General features: G+C 42.3%; 1 protein-coding gene across 5 annotated transcripts in view; it reads right to left on the reverse strand.

Annotated features, from left to right (window-relative positions):
* Positions 1-1,844: 1,844 nt before the first annotated feature.
* Positions 1,845-23,102, reverse strand: part of CACNB4 (calcium voltage-gated channel auxiliary subunit beta 4) — a 200,352-nt gene continuing 179,094 nt past the window's right edge. For 4 of the 5 annotated variants that reach the window (XM_083154041.1, XM_083154042.1, XM_083154039.1 and 1 more), the window contains 4 exons: positions 13,256-13,407; positions 11,776-11,871; positions 10,438-10,632; positions 1,845-9,508 (listed from right to left, as the gene is read on the reverse strand). In XM_083154041.1, coding sequence (XP_083010167.1) covers positions 9,248-9,508; positions 10,438-10,632; positions 11,776-11,871; positions 13,256-13,407 — 704 coding nt within the window. In that variant the 3' untranslated portion in view covers positions 1,845-9,247. The remainder of the gene's footprint in view (positions 9,509-10,437; positions 10,633-11,775; positions 11,872-13,255; positions 13,408-23,102) is intronic. The other variant, XM_083154040.1, reaches the window with a different exon arrangement.

The following is a 23,102-nucleotide window of genomic DNA, read 5'->3' on the forward strand; positions in this document are numbered from 1 at the left end:
TGATCACCGTTCCATTCGTCATTTGCTAATATAGGTCACAGCATTGAAGGATGTCATAGCCGACTATTTGAAAATGGAAACGGCCATAGATTGTCAAATTCACGGCTGTTTTTCGCCAATCGGCGGCCATTTTCACTGATTTGCGGACTTTCCGACACTGAATGCCAACTGTCAATATACTTAAAAAAGGCCGGGATTCCGACTGTCGGAACATCCCAAAAGTTGGTATCCGGGATTGAATACCCCCTTCGGAGCAAATTAAACAAAGAAGGAGCAAAACCATGTTGCACAGCAAGTGCGACCTTATTTCAGTCTGCAGGACACACACAATAAAACTATCTTTCCAATCTGACTGCTTGGAATGAAAATATGGTAATTTCTTTCCATTTTCCAGCTTTTGAGATACATTTTTTCCCAGACATTCCCAGATTCTCGTTCCAACCAGCCAGTTTGGGAAAGATAATCTTATAGTGTGTATTCTGCGTAAAGTTCATTGTAAAAGCCAGTGTTTTCCTGGCATATGAAAAACAAAAATGCATTTGCACGGTTGGTTCCAGGGGCAAATTGCTCCTTGCTCATTTTTGTTTCCATTTTCTCACAACTCTGAAGAATCTGGTCCATTATTTGGAAGTTTAAGGGTAAGTGGGTATGGGGATCTCTCAATCAAGGTTTTGAAATATATATTAACTAACATAATATTAATTAAAATGGAAGTCTAGTAATAAATAATATAAAACCCCCAATCTTTAAGTCATGCTATCATAACATCTAAAAATAAAAACTACTGAAATGCATGTTAGCCAATCAGGAAGGTAAGTTGTTTTGATTGGCCGTAGCAATATATCCAATATCGTTTTTAAACAGCCATCAGATAGTGAAGCAAACAGTGTAGAAAAGCCCCCCCCCACCAAAAAAAACCCCATAACAATAAGCTGAAAAGTCATACAAGACACAATTGGTATTGTTACCACTAACTTTAGCATCTCTATAATAAAATGGGTGCCGGACGGGGTCCCGACAGTCATTTACCCGATGTTGGGATCCCGACTGTTAAAACACTGACAGACAGGTTCCCGAAGGCCACCGGCTATTCTCCCTCGTGGGATCCACGACCCCCATAGAGGGAGAATAGAATAGGTGGCGTGCTTAGCGAGCCACCGTGCCTGCAGCGTGGCGAGCCCACAAGGGGCTTTGTTGCGCTCGCCATGCTGTCTGAGTCCGGCCAGTCAGGATCCCGACGTTGGGCTAATGACTGTCGGGATCCCAACTGTCAGAACCCTATACTACACCCTAATAAAATGTCTTGGAAGACTTCAAATGCATTTTATTTGTATTTTTTTTATCAGTATCTTTTGATACAGAAATTTCTTTTCACAACACTGTGCTTTATAAAAAAACAGCGAAAAAGTATGTTACCTCAGAATAAAACATTTAGGGGCAGATTTAATGAGTGAACTTTTAGTTAACACTCACTGCAAGTCTTAAATGGTGCTCCAACCAATCAGCCTCTAACTGCCATTTGTTTGAAAAATAACTGAGCTAATTGTCTTAAGCATTTCTTACATCCCAGCGCTTTTGAACACAACTCACCCAAATCTAACTCTCTATGCACCTCACATCTGCCCCACCTACTGTGCAACATGATTTTCCAATCGCTTCCTTAATTGCTGTACTTACAAACATGAATCAGGCCCTGTGCACTGATCTTGGAAAATCCATGAAAAAAAAAAAAAAATTATAATAATAATATATATATATATATATATATATATATATATATATATATATATATATATATATATATATATATATATATATAGGAAAGGAAGAAAAAGGAGCGCTTGATAGTGCTTATATCATTTAATGAATTTCAAGATAAAAGTTTCAGTCAGGTACACATAATAGGCGGTGAGGCCCAACCCTGACGAAGTCTCTGTGACGAAACGCGTTGGGATGTGGCCTGGCGTCGGTCTAGCTACAGATCAAGAGTCTGAGTGTAACCTCTCCTACTACGTTGCTTGGAGCAGCCGGCATTCCTGATATCACTAGCGGTTGTGCCTAACCGCCTATTGCGGTACGTGTATCCAGTCTTGTGTGTACCTGACTGGAACTTTTATCTTGAAATTCATTAAATGATATAAGCACTATGGAGCGCTCCTTTTTCTTCCTTTCCTAGAAACTACTACCTGTGAGTCCTGGTGCCCGTACGGGCGAATTGTGGAGCAGCTGGTCTTAACTTGCACCGTAAGTGCAGGTGGAGAGAAACATTAAGCGGGACGTGAGGTTCCTTTTTATAACCAAAAGGACTTGCGCACTATTTTGGACTATATATATATATATATATATATATATATATATATATATATATATATATATATATATTTATTTATAGCTGGGTAAATACTGTATGCACATTATTTTCATGTCTCAGACAAGACCGCAGGCAAGCACCCCAATGGAATACACCAAACAGCTCCCGTCCCAAACACTGTTATAAATGTGTAAAATTGAAATGTAGTTTGTAACTGTATTAAGCCAATAAAGAACTGGTCTAATGCCGGTTTTACATAGAAATAATACTAGTGCAATCATCAAACTGCTCTGACATGTTCAAGAGCAATGGCAACGTATGGTCCAATCAAAATCAACTAGGTTATATTTAGGCCAATCAGGTTCTCTGTTTCTGTGTCAATAGCCACTACTCTTTAGTTTTACAGTGTGAAAACACAGAGTAAAGGCAGTAAATAATTGGTCAATGGGTAACTGCGGGGGGGGGGGGGGGTAATATATATATATATATATATATACCCCCCACTGTAGGAGACCTCACAGGCTCAGTGCTGCCTCTGATTAAAGACCCTCCCATGATGCTCAGCACAAACCTCTCAGCCTCTAACCTCCTATGCAAAGTCTCATGGGACTTAGTCAACTCCCAGTAATGCATTGCACACTTGTGCAGTCAGTGTGCCTTGGCTCTCAATGCTCAGCACCATTAATCATTGTCACATTGGCAGATAGGTGAAGCTGCAGCATTACCCCACTCCCATGCACAAAACCTTTAGCTAAAAGGGGGCCCGAGAGAGTGGGGGGCCCAGGGGTACTGACCCCCTGAGCCCCCCCTTAATCCAGCCCTGTTCTTAGATTCACGATACCAATATAACATGTAATTTGTGCAGTCAAAAAGAAAACACTATTATATATGTTACTGATTTCACTTCTGGGTTTGGTCCTGGGATTTTAGTGACCCGGGTCAATTGCAGTTGCGTGGGATCCGGGAGTGAAACCCAGGAAAACTCTTTTAGACATACAGATGGAGTACGGGCCACCCTTGCAGGGGATGGCGCTTGTGACGCCAGCCCCCATCCCCCGCCAGCGCCATATCGATGGCGAGAAGGGGACACGCGCGCACGAGAGGCGCGCGACCCCTTCCGACGGCGCTTCCATCCGTTCCCCCGGGTCCCCACCTAACCCTGTCTATCTCCCTGAGGCGGAGACGGACAGGGTTTCCGTCGCGCTGGCGACGGAGACTGAGACGCACGCGCGTCTCAGTATGTTCGTTGGCGAGGCTGCCTTGTGGGTCGCCAGCGGGGACGGTCTGGCGATCCGCCAGCAAGGATGGCCCGTACTCCATCTGTACGCTAGTCTCGGGTTGATGTGTTCATGTGAAAAAAAAACTGGATTTTCGTGTATGTCTGAAAGGGGTATGATTTGCATTTATAAGCACGGTGCCTTTGCAGTCTGATATCTAGGAAATTACATATACCAGAACGTCAAGACACAGACCTCCAATATTGCTGTAAAGATCCATAAATTCCAGAAGATAGCTCATGACATAAATGGGGGCTGTGACATCACCAGGTGTCATATCAGGATTGTTATGTCACTGAGGAGTTATGGCATCACTGGGGTTAGTATAGCACTGGGGGGCACGATACTTTGTGGTTTATGACATCAGTGGCAATAAGGTGGAAACATTCTTTGAACCTTTGTTCATCTTTATAGGAGCTGAGACATGTATACACTTTATATATGTTAGGTGAAAGTTTGATCTTGTGTTACTAATGCAAATATATTTGTCCACGAATATAAGGAGGCAAAGATTAAAGCAATATTCTACTTAGATACTGTAGTATACAAAATGCATGCACCTTTAAAGCTTGCTACAAGGCCATGGAGAAGGGAAACAAGCAAAAAAACAAAAACAACTAAATCTCTCATAGGCGGTGTGGGCAGGTATGTACACATGCAGGTAGCGCTACCTACAGTGAGTCACATGACTGTGTAGAAAAACCTCATTAACTTATGCAATGCTGGAGTGCAACTGATATGATACAATTAAGGCAAATATTACCCCCATCGTTAACCATCCTACACTTGTGCCGCATTTTATAGCATTTCCTTTCAATCTCGATAGTCTGTTGTACAAAAAGATGCTGCTGTGATACATACAGCAAATACATATTTCTATGTGTCTTTTTTATGTGCTGCAATATATATATGATAAATATATATGAAGAACTGTATTTTTACTCTATTTATATAATCATTATCAAATGAGAAATAGGCATACAAGAGATGTATCTGTAAAAGTCTGCTGGAGGAAATCATTCTACTGAACCTGTGTCCACTTTATGACGGGCACATACATAATTACAGTATGTCTATGTTCATGATGTCAACTCGTTTACTACAACGTATTGCACTCAATGCAAGGTGCAACAATGAAATTGAACAATAAAGTTTTTCAAGACTGTGACTGTGAGATAAAGTGGAGAGTGATAAACAACCAGCCAATGAGCTCCTACTTGTGATCTTTCAAACTTAACCTGTAACATGACACTTAAGAGCTGATTGGCTGGTAGTTTATCACTCTTCACTTCAGAGGCGTAACAGACCGAACAGTGGCAGGGAGGTGCTGAGTAAATGTGGGTTCCGGGGGACTGTGGGGCTATTGTTGCATAGCTACTGCCTGCCGGGACCTGCAGATCTACTTGCCTGCAGTCCCAACTTCGGCCGCTCCTCCTGCTTCTGCTAATGAAAAATGGCCCTAACAAAATGTCTTCCCCCTTACAGCAGACAGGTTTTGAGGATGCTAGAGGAGGCGGCCTCCTCTAGCATCCTTAAAAACGGTCTGCGATTAGGGGCAGCCATTTTGTTGGAGGCATTTTTCATTAGCATCAGGAAGAGCATCTGGACCACAGGCAAGTAGATCTGCAGGTCCCACTTGATCACTTTTTGAAGCTTAGTGCATCTTTCCCTATGACCCTATTCTATGAAATCCTCTGTAGATGCATTCAGGTAACAAACATTTGGCCACTTAGAAATCTCTGGTGCTAAAATACCTTCCAACCTTCCAGGCTGGGAATTGGGAAAACAGCACATATATGAGAAGAGGCAAGAACACAAGTCCCAGGGCTGTGTCCACCACTACTGACATTCTGTGCCACCCAAACACCTGTTGCCCTCTCCTAAAAGCAGGCTTTAATGCTACACAAACCATGGCAAGTGTGCACAGCACCCATTCACTGCTGCTCTGCTATACAAAGTTGTTCTCATCAAGACAGTTGAAAAAAATAAAACAAACAGCATTAAAATAGACAGGCCCTTAAAATGCACCTGTCACCCACACTTGCAGCCTTTCAAGTTACCCCTCCGGGAAGGGTGAGCTACGTAGTGGTATATGGGGTGTGGCACAAGAATTATGGCATCATAAAGCAAGGGGCAGGGCTACAAAAATGCAATTCAAGCAGTTGCCTCAGACTTGCACACTTCACTCTGGTAGTTGGCATCAAGTGGGAGACTTTCTCAGTGTGCCCTGAAGGGTATCTGAAGGAGATAAATATGACAAAATACCTTTAAGACAGATTATGTGTTTGTGTCAGTCTACTAAGAAATAGTGAATTCACCAGCTGAAATAAGTAATATTGATGAGGCCGTGTATTTATTTACTGCCTGGGAAGTGCGTCATTAGCATCAGTACTAGTTCAGAGCACAAAATGGCTGCTTCCACTGTGGGTGACAGGAACATTTTTATTGTCATAAATATAGAAACAAACTAATAAGATGTTGTGTTAGCACTGAGAAATGTTCCCGAGAACCTTTTAAATTAATAAGTAATCAGGGTGGGTCATATCACAGGTTGACATTGGAAACACATACATGAAATAGCTGTTCTCATGTTGGAAAGGACCATTTTCCAGGATAAAACGAGGCAGTTTCTAGCTTATTCATTGCTAAACTCTCTAGGAGGATATAAAATCCACTTAGCAGTATAGCAAATTGCGCATGAGTTATTGGTAACTAATATGGTGACTGTATCTCTACAAAAATTATCTTCTAAAATATAGATATTCTCTGCTTTATGTATGCCATTGGTTAATATTTTGGGCCTAGGGGGATCCTGAAAAAAATCTGTTCCATTTTAAGAGCCATCTTGCGCTATATCAGGGATTGGGAACCTTTGGCCCTCCAGCTGTTGCTGAACTACACATCCCAGCATGCATTGCTACAGTTTTGCTATTTGGCCATGCTAAAACTGTAGCAAAGCATTCTGGGATGTGTAGTTCAACAACAGTTGGCGGGCCGGAGGTTCCTCATCCCTGCGCCATATCCATATATTTTGTGAGGTGTTTATGTTGTGCGGCATAAGATGTTGTTTTTGAGCATTCTGTTATTATTTTAGCCCTGATGCATAATATATACATACACATACTTATTTCCATGCATGTAACTAAAAACAGCTGCTAAAATGGAGGACGTGGCAAAGAAGTCTAGTTATAATGGTGAATTTAAACATGTTTCCAAGTATATCAATTCCAAGGACAGCAAGAAAATAATTTGCATATGTATAAAAGAATCATACTTTCTAATACTTTAAAACTAATTCCTTTGTGTCGTCATTACAAACCCCAAATAACTGTCATGCTGTGATACCAGCCAACCAGAGGACTAGGATACGCCATACATAATGCCAGATACAGTATAATCTCTAGTTTAGCCAGGCACTTAGTGTTGAGTGTAATATATGAACGCTAGTATCATTTGCTAGAAAAACAGGTGACTTTGTCGAGTTTCAACAGAGCCACAAAAACCGCAAATTACTGAAAGCGTTAATTGTATTATGTGATAATGAACTGCGCCCTACACAACACAAGACATGAAGGCTTATTTCATAACATTTGTTAATCGTGGGCAGTTCTCACAAATGCTCAAATAATAATAATGATAAGTCACATGACACTTTTGATTTAATAAATTCACCTTTGATATATATATATAAAACAAATATTCAGTACCAGAGGCTTAGAGAGCAGTGACAGGCCTGAATGATAGAGGAGACATGGCCAAATCTTGGGGGTGTGGACACCACCTAAAATAATATTTATAGCTGGCCTGGGCCCTTAGCCTACATAAATAGTAACCGTTCCTGAACAGTACCATATAGCAACCAATACCTTTTCAGTCTACCCTAGACTGCTAAAAGCCAATATATTATATGTTACTATGATGACAGGCTTTTTTGCATTCTCCTGTTATGAAATAAGCCTTTCTTAAAATACACCTGTTTTCTACACACTGTGGAGGCAGCCATTTTGTGGATGGAACCAATGGCCATTGGGATGAAGTTTGTAATTTTACAAGGAACAAGTTTGTAATTTTACAAGAAGCCTCACTGAAAATTCACTGAACAACAGTGCCCTCATAGAGGCCAGTTAAACCTCAATGTACAATCTATTCAAAAAAGTTGCCAAAAGTTTCCTCGTGCATTTGTAGGCTGCAATCCAACTAATAGGCATTTAGCTAATAAAATGGCTGCCTTCACCATGTGTAGCCATAAGCACACGTTAAGTTTGCAATCATCTATGTCCAAGAAGTACAAGTTACTTATCCGTAACAGCAGCCCATAGTGCCTGGCTAATCTTAACGTTCGACATTAACATAATCCTGATTTCTCTCTTTTCTACTTTAGAAATACTGTACACGGCAACTTACAAATCATGTGTGTGTTTGTTTTACAATTATTAATAATAAATTAGCTTTCTGCACTAGCAAATAATAATACTATATAATCTCACTGTACTGTAGCGCAACGCATACCTGTTGCAATGCAAGCTGACATGCCATTATTGGCGGTCTCCTTTATCAGTGAAACACAGAAAACAAGGAACATCTGAGCATTTGTGTAACTACTCTGAATAGATCAAATAACATTTTTTAGACCATTGTAAAAATGACTTTGGAGCTCTAAGTACTCTCTCTGCCGTATTATTATGAAACCTGGCAAAGAAACGCATTTATATTATATAGTAAAAATAAAGGTATAGAGATTTTATTTTTAATAAACATCCTCTTTTCTCTATCTCCCACCCGCCCACCATAAATGCTGTCCAGGCTATTATTGTTAAAGTGAATGCAACATGCTCAAGTAGACTTTCTAGTCAATTTATCCAAATTCCAACAGGAATTGGCTTATAAATTGGTTCCAACTGGAACTGTTCATTTGGAATTTCCCAGTGCAGGAAATTGTACCTATACGTGCCTTGACAAGTACCCTAAAACAAAAGTACCCCTCTTATATCCTCAAAAGTCCGGGGCTGTGCATGCCTGCAAAATCTTCTAAAATGGGTACCAACAGATGAGTCACCTCAACCAACCTACAAAGCTATCGATAGGTGACTAAAGGACCTTTGGTAGGCCAGCTGGTAAATTAGCTTGGAGAGACCCACACGTGCCCTTGATAGCACTGCTAGTATGTTCTTGTTCAGCAATTAAAACCAGAGGTCCTACCAGTGAAATCCCTCTGATAGACATCCCTGTACCCTTGACTAAGTCATCACTTTGCGAGGAGACCTCCAAGACGTGAACTGCCCAGGATTTTGAGAATGATAGTCGGGGACCCAAGCCCTAGAATACAAATGGATGTGTGCAATATTCCATGTAAACACATACTGCTCTAATGTAGATGTCAAAGTAAAAGACCTGTGAATAGGGCACAATCAATTTCTACCTACACGTATATATTTATATGGATATGGTTAGTATCTTGCCTGTGATACAGTATCAATAGATACTCTTACAGCTGGCAAAATAAAGTGATTTGTATATTCTATCTACCTTATGTTGCTGCAAGTTGTGTGACCTCTTTGTTGCCTGTTTGACCTGCAATGCATAAAAAAACAATGCACTGTAAGCGTATAGGACAGCAAATTGGCCAGTGACCACTACACTTTCTCAACCTCAAAAAAACTCAAAGCCTGTGCCTGGAATCATGGCTATATCCTCCAGGGGAGCCGCGGTTCCGGTGAGGTTTATAAGTGTCCTGGTATGAGTCGGAGTACTCTTCTTCCACAAGAGGATAATGATCACGACTGTGTTGAGAACTGGAAGACAAGCGGTTCCTGCTTTTCCGAGCTCTTTCATTGTGATAATTTTCATCTGAGGTCATTAAACTTCGTCTCTCGATGGGGGAATTTTCAGTTGAGTGGTTACTGTGCCTCATACGTTGACTCTGAAATAACAGTGGAATGGATACATCATTCAGGTGCTTAATATGAAGTCAGTGGAGGAAGTTGTGGTTGACCGTGTGGCTACTCACATCCAATCAGCAGGCTGTTCTTATGAAGGCGGCTGCTGATTGGTATTGGCAACTCCCCTAGTTAAAGCAGTTATGTGGAGTCCGACATTCGCATAGAGGAGGATATGTGCATACATACAGTATACAGCTCCTCAGTGTGTCTTGATTCGGGTATTTTTACAGAGACCATGGATTCTACTGGACAAGTGGGCATAATCTACACCAGGGATAGATAAGTATGTGTGAGTGTGTAAATTAAAGTTTTACTATACTGTTTTGGGGGGTGGCCTCATGATCAGGGGCATGGCCTATTATTGCAGCACTTGCACCAGACCACACCCCTGTTTTGCCACTGAGGGGGCGTGTCCAGTGCTGTGAGAGCTGATGGCCATGCCACCTGCCCCTCTCTTCAGTGAATAGGCGCTATATGCATGCTAAGCAGAGCAGCGAGTAGCAGGGTGACTCCCAATTGCCCCTCTCACTGCAGGACACTGCCAGCCATGAGTGGGACATGGGACAGGCCCAAATAAATGGGACTGTCCCATAAAAATTGGAACAGCTGGGATGCATGGGATTAGAACAGTTCTACCAGTATTTTAGATTGTTGGAGGAAACCCAGCCAAGTACAGGGAGTACATACAAACACAATTATGGACATACTGTAGGGGGATTGAAAGCCATGACCTCACTGATGTGAGGCAGTAATGCTAACCATTACACCATCTATGTAGTCATTGCACCATTTGTGTTGCCGGTTGAATATGATGTAACGAATCTCCCCTCTAAGTATTTAATTGTTACTTTAATCATAATGAAGTCTGTACAGTTAAATGACTAGATGTGAGTAAACATGGGCGGCTTACACTTGGTACCTGTAATCCAGAGTTTGCTGTTGGATATGACGTAAGTGCAGTAGATCCTAGGTTTCTTCCCAGAAGAGGAGTCATGGGAGTGCTGCTTGTTGTGTGCGTGGCTCGCCAATACGCTTCCAGATACTCCGCCAAGTGCTCGCAGGCATCTTCTAACTGATTCTCATCCAAAATCACATCAAACATTTCCTGTTCGGCAGACAAACAGTAAGTATGTGAGAGAATACTTTCTTTCATGACAATATCAGCTGTATGTACTATAGTGCTAAATGTGGACCTGCCACTGTCATAGAAAGCTGTATACATATAGGGGCCTGACTTAGAGTTGGGAGTAAGAGCAAAAGAAGGAGCAATTTACACATGGAATACACCTTGCTGCAATGCAAGGGGTGCAAACAGTGGAGTATCTATAAACCCTGAGCCTAGTTCTTCCATACTTAACCATCCGTATTTCCACATTGGTGGCATGCAGGATGGGGAGAAGTTTAGGCGGGCACATGTAGGAGTAGAATGAGTGTGACACTTACAAGGAAGGTTCTGTCGGTCCGGGGATGTAGTAATGCGGGGATGTAAAAATATGCGTTTTGTGTCACATGCGGGCCTGGAGTTTGAAATACCTGCTCCAAGGGCTCAATCCCTTTATAGTTCTCTAACATTATCATAAATAATGTAGGCTCTTCATACTTTCTAAAACAGTATGTATGGCACTACTGTGTAACCTGAGAACGGTGGAGATTCACATTTATTTTGGTTGCTAAATGAGCCTTCATGTCTTGCCTTTACATTCCCATATACAAGGGCAAAGTACTGCATTTGGGGCCCCTCCAAATGTGCCATCTCTCCACTTGCTTCCATACAGTGAATGACTGTCAACACTCTCATTGGCTGATAGCTCCAGCCATCCACCAATCAGAATGCTATAATCCATTTACTGTTTGGCTGCAGTTGGGAGGCATGTAGAGAATGCTGGACTCTGATGGTGGATAGCTCCAGCCAACCACCAATAGGAATGGTGACAGTCATTCACTTTCTGGCTGCTGGGTGAGAAGCGGGAAGTAAATCCTGCCTAATTGCCCTGTTTGTGTGTGATTCACAATCATGGCAACTAGGCAGCATTCTCTGCTGCCTCCCAAGAAGTTTAGGAGGCAGACGCCAAAAACCCAGTCTGCTCCTCCTCTCTGGCCCTTAGAATTTGCAGGGCCCTTGGGCAGCTGCCCATTGAGCCCATATGTTAAGATGGCCCTGTCTAGCATCGCTTGCCAGCCTTCTCCCAATTCTGACATACTGTGGGCAAGAGTAATTGACATACATGCATACTGTATATATACTTACTGGTGGACACTGTGCAAGTTTGTCAGCAGCTACTAACTGTACATTTAGATGTTTACTTTGGGATTTTCCTCTGGACTTAATGAGCCTCTGCAATACCTAAAATAAGAGAATCGTATATTAGACATTATTTTGCATAGAGCTTTTCTCTTAAGATAATTTGTAAAACTGAACACAATGGACATGATTTAGTGCAGGGCCTGATTAACGGCCTGATTAATTGGCACATGGGCCTGGGGCTGATAATCTTCAAGTGCTTATAATGAGGAGAGGAGGATCTGAGACCACTGCTGTGGGGATGTGGTCAGAGCCATGTGGGTATAGCCGGGGCAAGAGCAGCTCTGCTGAGACCCGGTAGGGAGAGGGAGCATGTTCAAGGTGGGCGGGTGTGGCATAGTAATATGTGCGGCATGAAGCGGCCACACACTCTGCATGTGGGGGGTTCCATTGGCCACTACAAATGGGTGGCGGGAGTGCATGGTTGATCACTCCCCCCACCTCTCGCACATCATGCAGGGAGCGAACACTGACTGCCTCTACATCAGTTGCTTTCCCCACTATGCACACAGCAGCGTGTGCAATGCTGGGGAGAAAAGACATCTGCTCTCTCTGAATGGATAGGCGGCCAATAGATCTGGATGGGAAATGGCAGGGTGCAGCCATTACATTTTTTATTCCATTGGGTGATACAGTCCCGCATGACATTTTTTAAAATTATTATGCCTACTTTGGAACAAAGAGGATCGATCTACACTGGAACAGGTGAGTGTTTTTTTTTTTTTTTTTTTACCGGTAATGGTGAATTCTACTGGACAAGAGGACTGAAGGGCTAGGAGATTTAGGTAATTATGTGTGATTGTAAGTATGTATCCAAGTATTTTTACAGGTTTACAGGTACTAGCAGGTCCGCACATACGTCTTTTTTCTCTTTTCAAGCAGGACCAGATCAAAGAGTCGGGTCTGGTTATGCTTTGAAGGATGTGGACCACACATGTTTTTTTTTTAAACTTTTTAACTCCTTCATTTTTCATGCACAGATCTGTACATGTTTCGGTCAACCTTATACATTGTTATGAGACCCACATTGCAATTAGCAAATCTACGTAGGGGAAAAAAACACTCAAATTAGCATAATGTAATAGCCTCAAACTTAAATACTCACAGCCTATTTCACTGGCCAAGATTTAGGACAAAATTGCACCTTTTTAATTATGGAAAAGGTGCGAGTTTGCCCCTCACAAAAAAAAAAACTTGTACTCTGTTACAGTTGGCTCTGCCTGATGCCTCAGTAATGCTACAAATTGTTAGAGAAATGAAAGGCCGCTTACAACAGGTTCAGCCACAAAAATACGTGAACCGTTACATTCGGGCGAACTGAAAACAAAAAGTTACAACTTCTGTAAATAAATGAGCAGATATTGAAACACAGTTTGTATAGAATCAGATGTACGCATCATGGGAAAGACCTGACAAATATTGTTACCTTTGGAGAAGACACTTTGACGTGAACAATTATTGGTGCTAAGGATGTCTTGATTAGTTGTGCTGGATGATTAATGGTATCTGCATCTAGGATTACCAGCTGTAAAGAACGAGCCAGCTCAAAAATTCTCTCTATCTCACTTTGTACTTCAGCTGGGAATAAATAATAGAAACAATTAGTTTTATTATGTAAATATAATCCAATCCTATTTGAGCAAGCAAATAACAACAAACTATTTTTTTTTTTAATTGCGCTCTTTCATGCTTGCAAATATTTTCTATGTCATTTCCAGGCCATTAACCTGTAAATCTAAGCGCTATACCCTCAATACTATCTTGGCGGATGGAGGATACACACTCCAATGGTGCATACACAAGACGTTGATGACCAATTTCCCTTAAACTTCCCCACTGTCCTGTATAAAAGATGTGGTTCTTCATACACACTGAACGATGTGATTAATGACGAACGACCTACAGTAGCTAGATTCTACAGGATTTTCTGAAAGATATTCAATATTGACCTGCCTGCACAGTTGATGAACAACTTTGATGAACAACTCACAGGTATGCGCATCATCGCTTGTCGTTCGTCTTTCGTAGCATACACATTGAACGATATTGTGACCAATATCGTTCAGATAGACCAAAATGAACGATAATGGTCAAAAAAATTGTAGAGTTGTATGTACCTATATAGTCTTAGGGGGGTATTCAATCTTCAGGTCATGGCAGGCAAGCTTGCTCGCCCGCCATGACCCGGTCCCGTTCTCGGTCAGCTCGATCAAGAACATGCAGGCGGGATTCAATGTCCCGCCTGCAGCGGGACGAGAAGGGGGCGTGTCCGCGAGTTGCGGCCGGGAAGTGACGAGCTGCAGCCGGCAGCTCGTCACTTCCCGGCTGTTCTCGGCAGAACGAGCCCGACAGCTAGAGATGTCGGGCTTGTTCTGCCGGGAAACCCTGTTCAATGCTGTCGGGGAAGACAGCATTGAATAGGGCCCGTCGAGCATCTCCCCTACGGGAGATGCTCGACGGCGATTGAATACCCCCCTTAATTTGATTTATTTGCATATGTTAAAATCTGCTCCTTATTAAAAAAATAAAATAAAATTAACGTATACATACAGATGCAGGGCAAATAACAACATCAAACATGCAGGAAATTAGAACTTTTAGGGACCAATTCAAATAGCCTCAAAACAATGTGCAAGGCTATTCAATTGCAGCCTTCTATAAGCCTGCAGGCTGCACTTAGCACAGATTCCTGTTCACCACCTCCTGAGGCTCAAACAGAAAAAAGTAAATATCTGTGCCACCACAAACACATTAACCCAAAGCTTCAGATACTATATTGTTGCCATAATCTATGGGTTAACGTGTTAGCTACGGATTTACAAGGAAAAGGGCTTGCAATTAATACGATCTAGACATAACCCTTCTTGCACAGTAAAGGTCCCTTCACACTGGGCGATTTTGCCCAGCATGTATGGAAGGCGATGACCGCTGTCATCGCTGGGGGAAAGCCGTTCAGTGCATACACACGGAGCGGCTTTCCTTCTGCCCGGTGCTGTCAGCAAGGGGGGGGGGGGGGGGGGGGACTACTGTTATGAGACACAGAGAGGTAATTTGGTCTGTCCAGTGGCCTCTAGTGGTCAGTGGCGGTACTTCATTTCATAGACGTGAGGAGTAGTTAGCCTTTTATATATGTAGATAGGGATTACTGTCTGATACATTTTATCAAGTTGAGACTCATGGAGCTTGGCCCAGGGCAGGTGCTTCCATTAGGCAGCTTTAGGCAGCTGCCTATGGGTGCCGGGACCTGGGGGGCGGGGAGCAGGAGTCCAGCAGCAGCAGAACTCCAGCAGGTCCTCCTTTGAACACAAAATTATTTCTTTAGCTTACAATAATAACTATAGTTTATACAGGACCCTACTGCCACCAATGATAAATATTTGCCCAGGCCTTATACAGTCTGAAGCAAAACTGGAGGCTATTATTTGAAACTGGAACATTAGCAGAAAAAAAAAACTTATAAGATATACTGTAGAATAGCTCAGCTTTCTCAGACATGTGGTTAAATAAACAGCTAGAGAGGTCCAGATAGGCAGCCACTGATATAGTTAGTGGCTGGAAAAATATAATTGTCTCAAGTGATAAAGTGAACGGAATTCACTTCTACCACCTTCACATCGCCAAAATAACCCTTTTGCTGACGTGTGAAAGCACCACACCTTATAGCCCAGGTCGAGTAATCCGGCGACTCAACCTGGGTTATAATAAGGGTTAAGCCCAGGTCGCCCTATGTGTAACAGGGGACTCGGGTTTAATGTGAATGCGCCAGACCCGGGTCAGAGCCAGGTTGGACCTGGGATCGCGATCCCGAATCTAACCAGGCTTTCGCAATGTTAAAAGGTGCATTCCTGGTACAGTGATACTAAATGGAGAATAATGGTGCAGCTGACAAAATGGCTGACTGCACTAAAAAATTGACTTTGTCTTTTATCCAATATATATTTTTGGCTACAAAGATTCCATACACAATACACCATGGGTACCTCCTGGCACAATTAGATAGGCTGGCTTTAAATCAAACAGCGCCACTCCACAGGTTTGAAAACACGCAATTTATGTGTCCAACATTTTGTACACCTTGATAAAGGGGTATCCACTCCCTGAAACGTTGGACACATAAATTGCGTTTTTCAAACCCGTGGAGCGCGCCGCTGTTTGATTTAAAGCCAGCATATATATAAATATATATATATATATATATATATATATATGATACAGAGTGCGCTTATGATAGATCAATATGCATATCATAAAAGATATTTATTTGTAAAAAGTTTTACCTCTATGGTATAATATTTATATACAAAGAGTAATAACAAACAAAATAAATACAATTCAGTTTGAATCCTGTATGTGGTTCATTCATCACAGCTTATGATCAAAACTTATGAATCAGGCCCGACGCGTTTCGTCAACTAGGTGACTTCATCAGGGGCGACCAGTAGTTTCAAATGAATGATTCTAATAAGATGTCAATATAGGTATACCCATAAGGGTAGGTAGAAACTTCTCCTTCTTAGGAGTTAGTTTAAATAAGCATCCATTCTGAAATCCAAAATAGGTCAATGATCAACGAGACTGTGAATTTCTTCCTAAAATTAATAGCTGATTTTCGACAGCCCAGCAATAAGTTCTTAAATGTTCAGACAACCACAAAGTAAATAGAGGTCCTATGTAGGTGTGCTTCCTTTGGGATCCAAGGCTGGAATGACTATTGAATATATATAGAAACTTGGGGGATGAGCACTCATTACTTGTATCCAAAATCAATGGGTGCAGAAGCCTTAGAATAGTTATAGGAAAACTTGATATCCAGAGGATATATGAGGCAGCACTCCTTACTTTAAATGTAAAGTCAGGTTTATTTCATATGTCACCCAACCTCGACATATGGGATGCAACTGATGGCAACAGAAATATTTGAAAAGCATGGGTTCAAGACAAATTCAGAACATATTCACCAGTATTGCAGTGTACAAGCCCATTTCGGCTTATCCAGCCTTCATCCTGGACTGACCCACAGTGGGTCCCAGTTTTGTATATGTCGAGGTTGGGCGACAAATGAAATAAACCTGACTTTGCATTTTAAGTAGAGTGCTGCCTCATATATCCTCTGGATATCAAGTTTACACACACACACATATATATATATATATAAATATATATATATTTATTCTCTATATTCATCTGGTTCACACAGAATCAAATTATCAAGTTGGAAAAATCTGCAATTCTCATCTAATTATCACTTTTCCCACTGATGGTTGTATCTATCTACAGCACTAACTATGAGGTTTAAAATACAGTGAGAATATTCACACGATAACAGTATGGATGTAAAAGTGAACAAATGCAATTAATCAACTAAGAATCCATTGTGCATATTTATATACATCATTGGTATATTTAGAATGGGTGTGGTGTGTGCACAGGCCCCTAGGTCCTGAAGGGGCCCACACTGCCACTAGCATATCTATGATAGGTGCACAGGTCCCTGGTTCCAGTGGGCCCACACACCGCACATCCAGCATCCATTTAATTATATTGCTCCATGAGTCCAATGCTGGCTGCAGAGCTGCACATACAGTATCACCGGGAAAATGGCCGCCACAACTATTTTTTGGTGATTTACATATGCAAAAAAGGGATGTCCCATAGGAACGCGGCATGGGCGCAATGTTCCCAGAGACCTGCACATGCAAAAACACAACCAAAACTGCAGCCAATCATGTGAGGTAGTGTATATGTGCTGGAAATAAAGAAAGCACCATGGGCCTGATTCAGACCTGTACGCTAGACGACTTCCTACACTAGCATCCGAGCGGATGTGAATGCTTACAAACCCGCTCTCATGCAGCCTCATGGTTGCTCACCATCTTATGATTTTTCATGTGACGTCAGCACCCGCCCCAAGTAGGCATCAACACACCCATAAAACACTGGGTGGTCCTCTGTGTCCGCCTCCTGCACCCTGTCCGCCCATCCTGGAATGAACACCCCGATGAGTGTGAAACTTGCCAAAGGTGTTCTCTCCTGGGGCTTGCACACGCGCATGTTCACGCATTCGCAAAGCCCCACCATCGGACCCGGGGGAGCGAATTCGGACCTCAGGTCTGAATCACCCGCCATGTTTCCAGTCCCTGGACGTGCGTCGTAGAGAAAAGGTGGCCTACCCAGAGTCTGTTTGAATGACCCTGTCACACACACATGCATATACATCCCAACATCTGTATCTTGCTAATTGGCGCACCTGAAAAGGGGTGTGGCCTATGGAGAGGGCATGGTCTCATAGAATGATGTGCCTCCAGCCACGCCCTCATTTTTCACCTCTCTGCATCGCTGAATAGGTGGTTTGCGCATATTCCCTTCAGGCTGGGGGGACCCCCAACTGCCCCCCGCCGCGGGACACTGGCGGCCCTGGGTGGGACGCAGCAACGTCCCCAAAAAACGGGATGTTCCCAAGGAAAACAGGACAGTTGGGAGGTATGCACATGTGGAACAGAGGTATTCGGGTACTGTACCAGTGCACACAGGCTTGGCAGAATACAACCATGCCGTTTCAGCACAGTGTACTGGGTTTATAGGGGGAGGCTTTCTCAGTTATGTGAAGCATGACCGATTTAAATTAAAAGAAGATGGTGTTGGTTTGTAGAAAGTATAAGTTAAGTATGTTAATAGCCTATGTTATTAAACTGAATTATGCTGCAATTACTTTTAGGGCTTTATTTTAGTTCACTCTTTCTGACAAAATCCTTCTTAGATGGACAAAACCATGTGCACTGCAGGGGGGCAAATGTAAAATGTGCAGAGAGAATTAGATTTGGGTGAGTTATTTTGTTTCTGTGCAGGGTAAATACAGACTGCTTTATTTTTACACTGCAATATAGATCTCACTTTGAAGTAAAACCCCACCCAAATCTAATTCTCTCTGCACAAGTAACATGTGCCCCCCTGCAGTGCACATGGTTTTGTCCATCTAAGAAGGATTTTGTCAGAAAGAGTGAACCAAAATAAGGCCCTTAGTGTAATAGGCCGCTGCTCTGCTTTTTCTAGTTAAGCTTCTATTTGTTATGAAGGATTCCATTAAATTAACACAGGTGGGAAAAACCGATTGCAATAATATATAATGCAATGTTCTCCGGTTTCCTATATGGCAACTGCCATTCTTAATCCATCAAAAATAAAATATCAATGGAAATATTAAACAGAACAATGTACTTGGTGCTGGCGTTTAATTAAAAGCGTAAGCCCCCGCTGGTTAACATTTCATTCAGGCTATTGATTTTTGTGTCTGATCCCTGCTTTTCACATCAACAACCTTGGCAGGGACTGCAGCTTACATCACAATGTAACTGGATTTGTTGTGTTAAAGTACACACTAATTCAGAGGGGTTGGGATCATTTGGTCTATTGCACTATGGTAGAAAGTCATTAGGTCGAATCCATTAGGTCGACATGCTAAAAGGTCGACATGATTCTAGGTCGACATGGGAAAAGGTCGACATGATTCTAGGTCGAAAGGTCATTAGTTCGACAGGTCATTAGTTCGACAGGTCATTAGTTCGACATTGTCTATGTCGACATTCACAAGGTCGACATGGGGTTTTTCACTGTTTTTTTACCTGAATGTCAACACAGTCGACATGGACACAGTTTAAAGTGCACTGCATCCCCTCGCATCGCTCGCTGCGCTCGCTATGCGTCGGGCACGGTGCCTCGCTACGCTCGGCACACTATTTTATTCTCCCACCACGCCCTAGTGGATGGTAGGGCATGAAATACCGCCTGTCGGCACATGTTGGCTCAAAAAACAGTGAAAAACTCCATGTCGACCTTGTGAATGTCGACATAGACAATGTCGAACTAATGACCTTGTCGAACTAATGACCTGTCGAACTAATGACCTTTCGAACTAGAATCATGTCGACCTTTTCCCATGTCGACCTAGAGTCATGTCGACCTTTTAGCATGTCGACCTAATGGATTCGACCTAATGACTTTCTACCATAATGCAGTAGACCAAATGACCGCATCCCATTCAGAGTGACACCCATTGTCAGTCACAGTGAGCGCAGCCCATGTTACAGGGCTGTGTCACTCATCACTTAGAAAACTGCCTAGCGTTCCGGAGCACAATTCATAAACTGATTTTAAAACTGAAGTGTTACATGAGGAAATGTGTGCAGACAAATATGTCTAGCTGTTGCCAGCAACAATTAGCCTGAAATACTACTGTGCGCTCAAACAATAAAAGGACAATAACATTATCTTTTCTAAATAATCACGCAGTCATACACATGAATGCAACATACGGATTCAAACCAAAGCAAAACATAAGACAGAACTTTGACCAAGCAAATACTGCCGCAATTGTATTGTCGCTATATTTATACAAGACATTTAGGGGTAAATTTACTAAGATGGGAGATCTAGTTCACATGGGATGTTGCTATGGGCAACCAATCAAAATCGACTGCTTTTTTATTTAGCGCCTTCTAGAAGATCATACCCTCCAACATGACATATTCCATTAGGTACAAAATGCTCTGTTCCTGGACTTCCCTGCCAGAGGCAGTTACAGAGGTGGGGCTCCAGCACAGTCCAAAATTAAAAGAGAGGGGGGGGGGGGGGTTTCACATCAACTGTCAGTGAGTCCAGGACAGTGATGGTTGAGGTGGCAGTAGGTGTGGCTCCCCTTTTTGAATATTGGACTGTGCTGCAGGCTCACATCTGCAACTACCACTGGCAAGGAAGTCCAGGAACAGAGCATTGTGTACCTAATGGAATGGGTCATGTTGGAGGGTATGGACGATAATAGATTAAAATCTATTTGGTTGCCCATAGCAACATCACATCTGAAATAGAACTCCCATCTTAGTAATTTTCCTATGTAGTTGCGTAATTCCCGGAGAAAATGGAAGCATTTGCCTCAGTCTTACTGATGCGGAGTACCAGAAGGGTGCAGAGAGAAGGTGAGGACATTGTTTTCAGTCAGGGGCCACATGCTGACTGTAATGTTAAGGGGCAACCATCGGCCATTTACTGTACACACTGAGAAATACATTTACTAACGCTTCTAAAAATGAAAAGAGATGACGTTGCCCAAACCAACCAATCAGACTCTGTCTATCATTTTCTAGGATGTAATACAGAAATGATAGACAGAATCTGATTGGTTTGTCATGGGCAACATCACCTCTTTTCATTTTTTAGAAGTCCATATGCATCTTGGGTGGGGGATTAAGGCGTAAATTTACTAAGCTCTTTTATTGAAGATGGGATGTTGACCATAGCAACCAACCAGATTCTATCTATCATCTTGTAGAAGGTGCTAAATAACTAAGAAGTAGAATTGGATTGGTTGCTATGGGCAACATTCTATCTTCAAGAGAAATCCCATCTTAGTAAATTGACCCCTAAATTTGGTAAGATAGAAAGATAAATATTACACAGGGGGATAAGGGGAGGTAGGTAGTTTAGGGGTGACAATCATGCCTCAGGGTGCTGGGGCTGAGCTTCCACCACTCTATTGGGTGAATCTAGTGATTTAATCTAGTGAGTGAATCTAGTGAGTGAATCTAGTGAGTGAATCTAGTGGGTTAATCTATTGAGTAGATCTAGTGAGTGAATCTAAGGGGTGAACCCCCGTGAAGTGATCTAGTGAGTGAATCCATTGGGTGAATCTATTGAGTGAATATAGTGAATTGATCCAGCGCGTGGATCTATTGAGTGAATCTATTGAGTGAATCTAGTGAGCGAATCCAGTGAGTGAATCCATTGGGTGAATCTATTGAGTGAATCTATTGAGCCAATCTAGTGAATTGATCTAGTGGGTGGATCTATTGAGTGGATCTAGTGGGTGAATCTAGTGAATGAATCTAGTGAATGAACCGCTTATGTTTATGTTGTACAGTGGAGCGTTCTGGCTTTATTTTGGCCCAAGATTTCAAGATCAAGCAATGAATGCCTTCTAGTGTGTGGACTAATGGCATAACTACCACTGGCACAACCCATGCAACTGATGCAGTACAATGGTAGAACTCTGCTGACAGTATCTATGGTGTGGACCCCCAACAGGGGATGGACACCTATTACTTTACCCCCACACACAATTCAATGTTGTAATTGGCCTTTGTCATGGTATTTTATACCAATGCCTGGTGCACATATATGCTGGAGTGTCATCCAGTAATTTCATGGGACAGTCCCGCAGTGGGTGGGGCAGTTGGGAGTCCCCTGCCTGCCACTGTTCTTCTCAGCAGAACACTGGGGAAGAGATGCTGTGCACATGCACACAGCATCAAATCAGGGGGGGGGATGGCCAGCAGTTTACACAGCGCATAGTGACTGAATAGGGGGGGGCATGGCCTGCATATGTGGCCTTGCCCCTTCTACACAGGCCACACCCCTTTACGGGCACCCAAATGTTGGGCGGTATTCCCAGTAAAAGGGGAAATGAAATGACCACAATACCAGGCAGTACAAAACACAAATAAGAAACATTAGCGCAGATCACCCAACCCAACAACTCTTACATAGTGTAAAGTATGCACCATATTGGGCACACGGGGTGACTCCTTTCTCCCTGCAAATTCTGTTTTAAAGCATTATTAGAAGACGTTTGAAGCTACTTTGCACTAGCAGTTCTGTACATTTCAATAGCATCGGTGTTACATAACAATGAGCAGATGTGTGTAACAGCCTCAATACATCCTGAAAGAGGTAGAATCATTAATGATCCTCATATGCCACTCTAGCTAAAGTCGCTACCGGGTGTATAGGAATGGGTGAACTAGAAAATATAAAATCATTTCTGGAATAGACATAGCGAGTAAAGGCAGAATGCTTTTCTCAAAAACCAACAGACCAAAAATATAATATGATGGACACAGAAGCTTACAATCTAAATATTATTACTGTGCCAAGACTAAAATGATCACTGAGTGTGGGTACAATGAAAAAATATTTAGCAATCAATTACATTAGTACAGTGGTTACCGAACTGTGTGCCTCCAGATAATTACTAGGGTATCCTGAGTTGGTGGACCAGGATTAACTCAAATTATTTATGGTCAATGTAATAGACAATACCAGTGTTTGTGGCTTCCAATCATAAAATATGTGGACAAACAGAGGCAAATCCTGTCCCTCACCACATAACTGACGCTAAGAATGTCATATAGACACAATTTAACTTAATATTATTTTAAACATTTCTTCATAAGAAACTTTTGGCCTAGGAGCCCATGAAAAAATGTTTTATACTCCAGGGCGCC

The sequence above is a fragment of the Crinia signifera genome, chromosome 7 (assembly GCF_055691185.1).
Source record: "Crinia signifera chromosome 7, ASM5569118v1, whole genome shotgun sequence".
Taxonomy (NCBI): domain Eukaryota; kingdom Metazoa; phylum Chordata; class Amphibia; order Anura; family Myobatrachidae; genus Crinia; species Crinia signifera.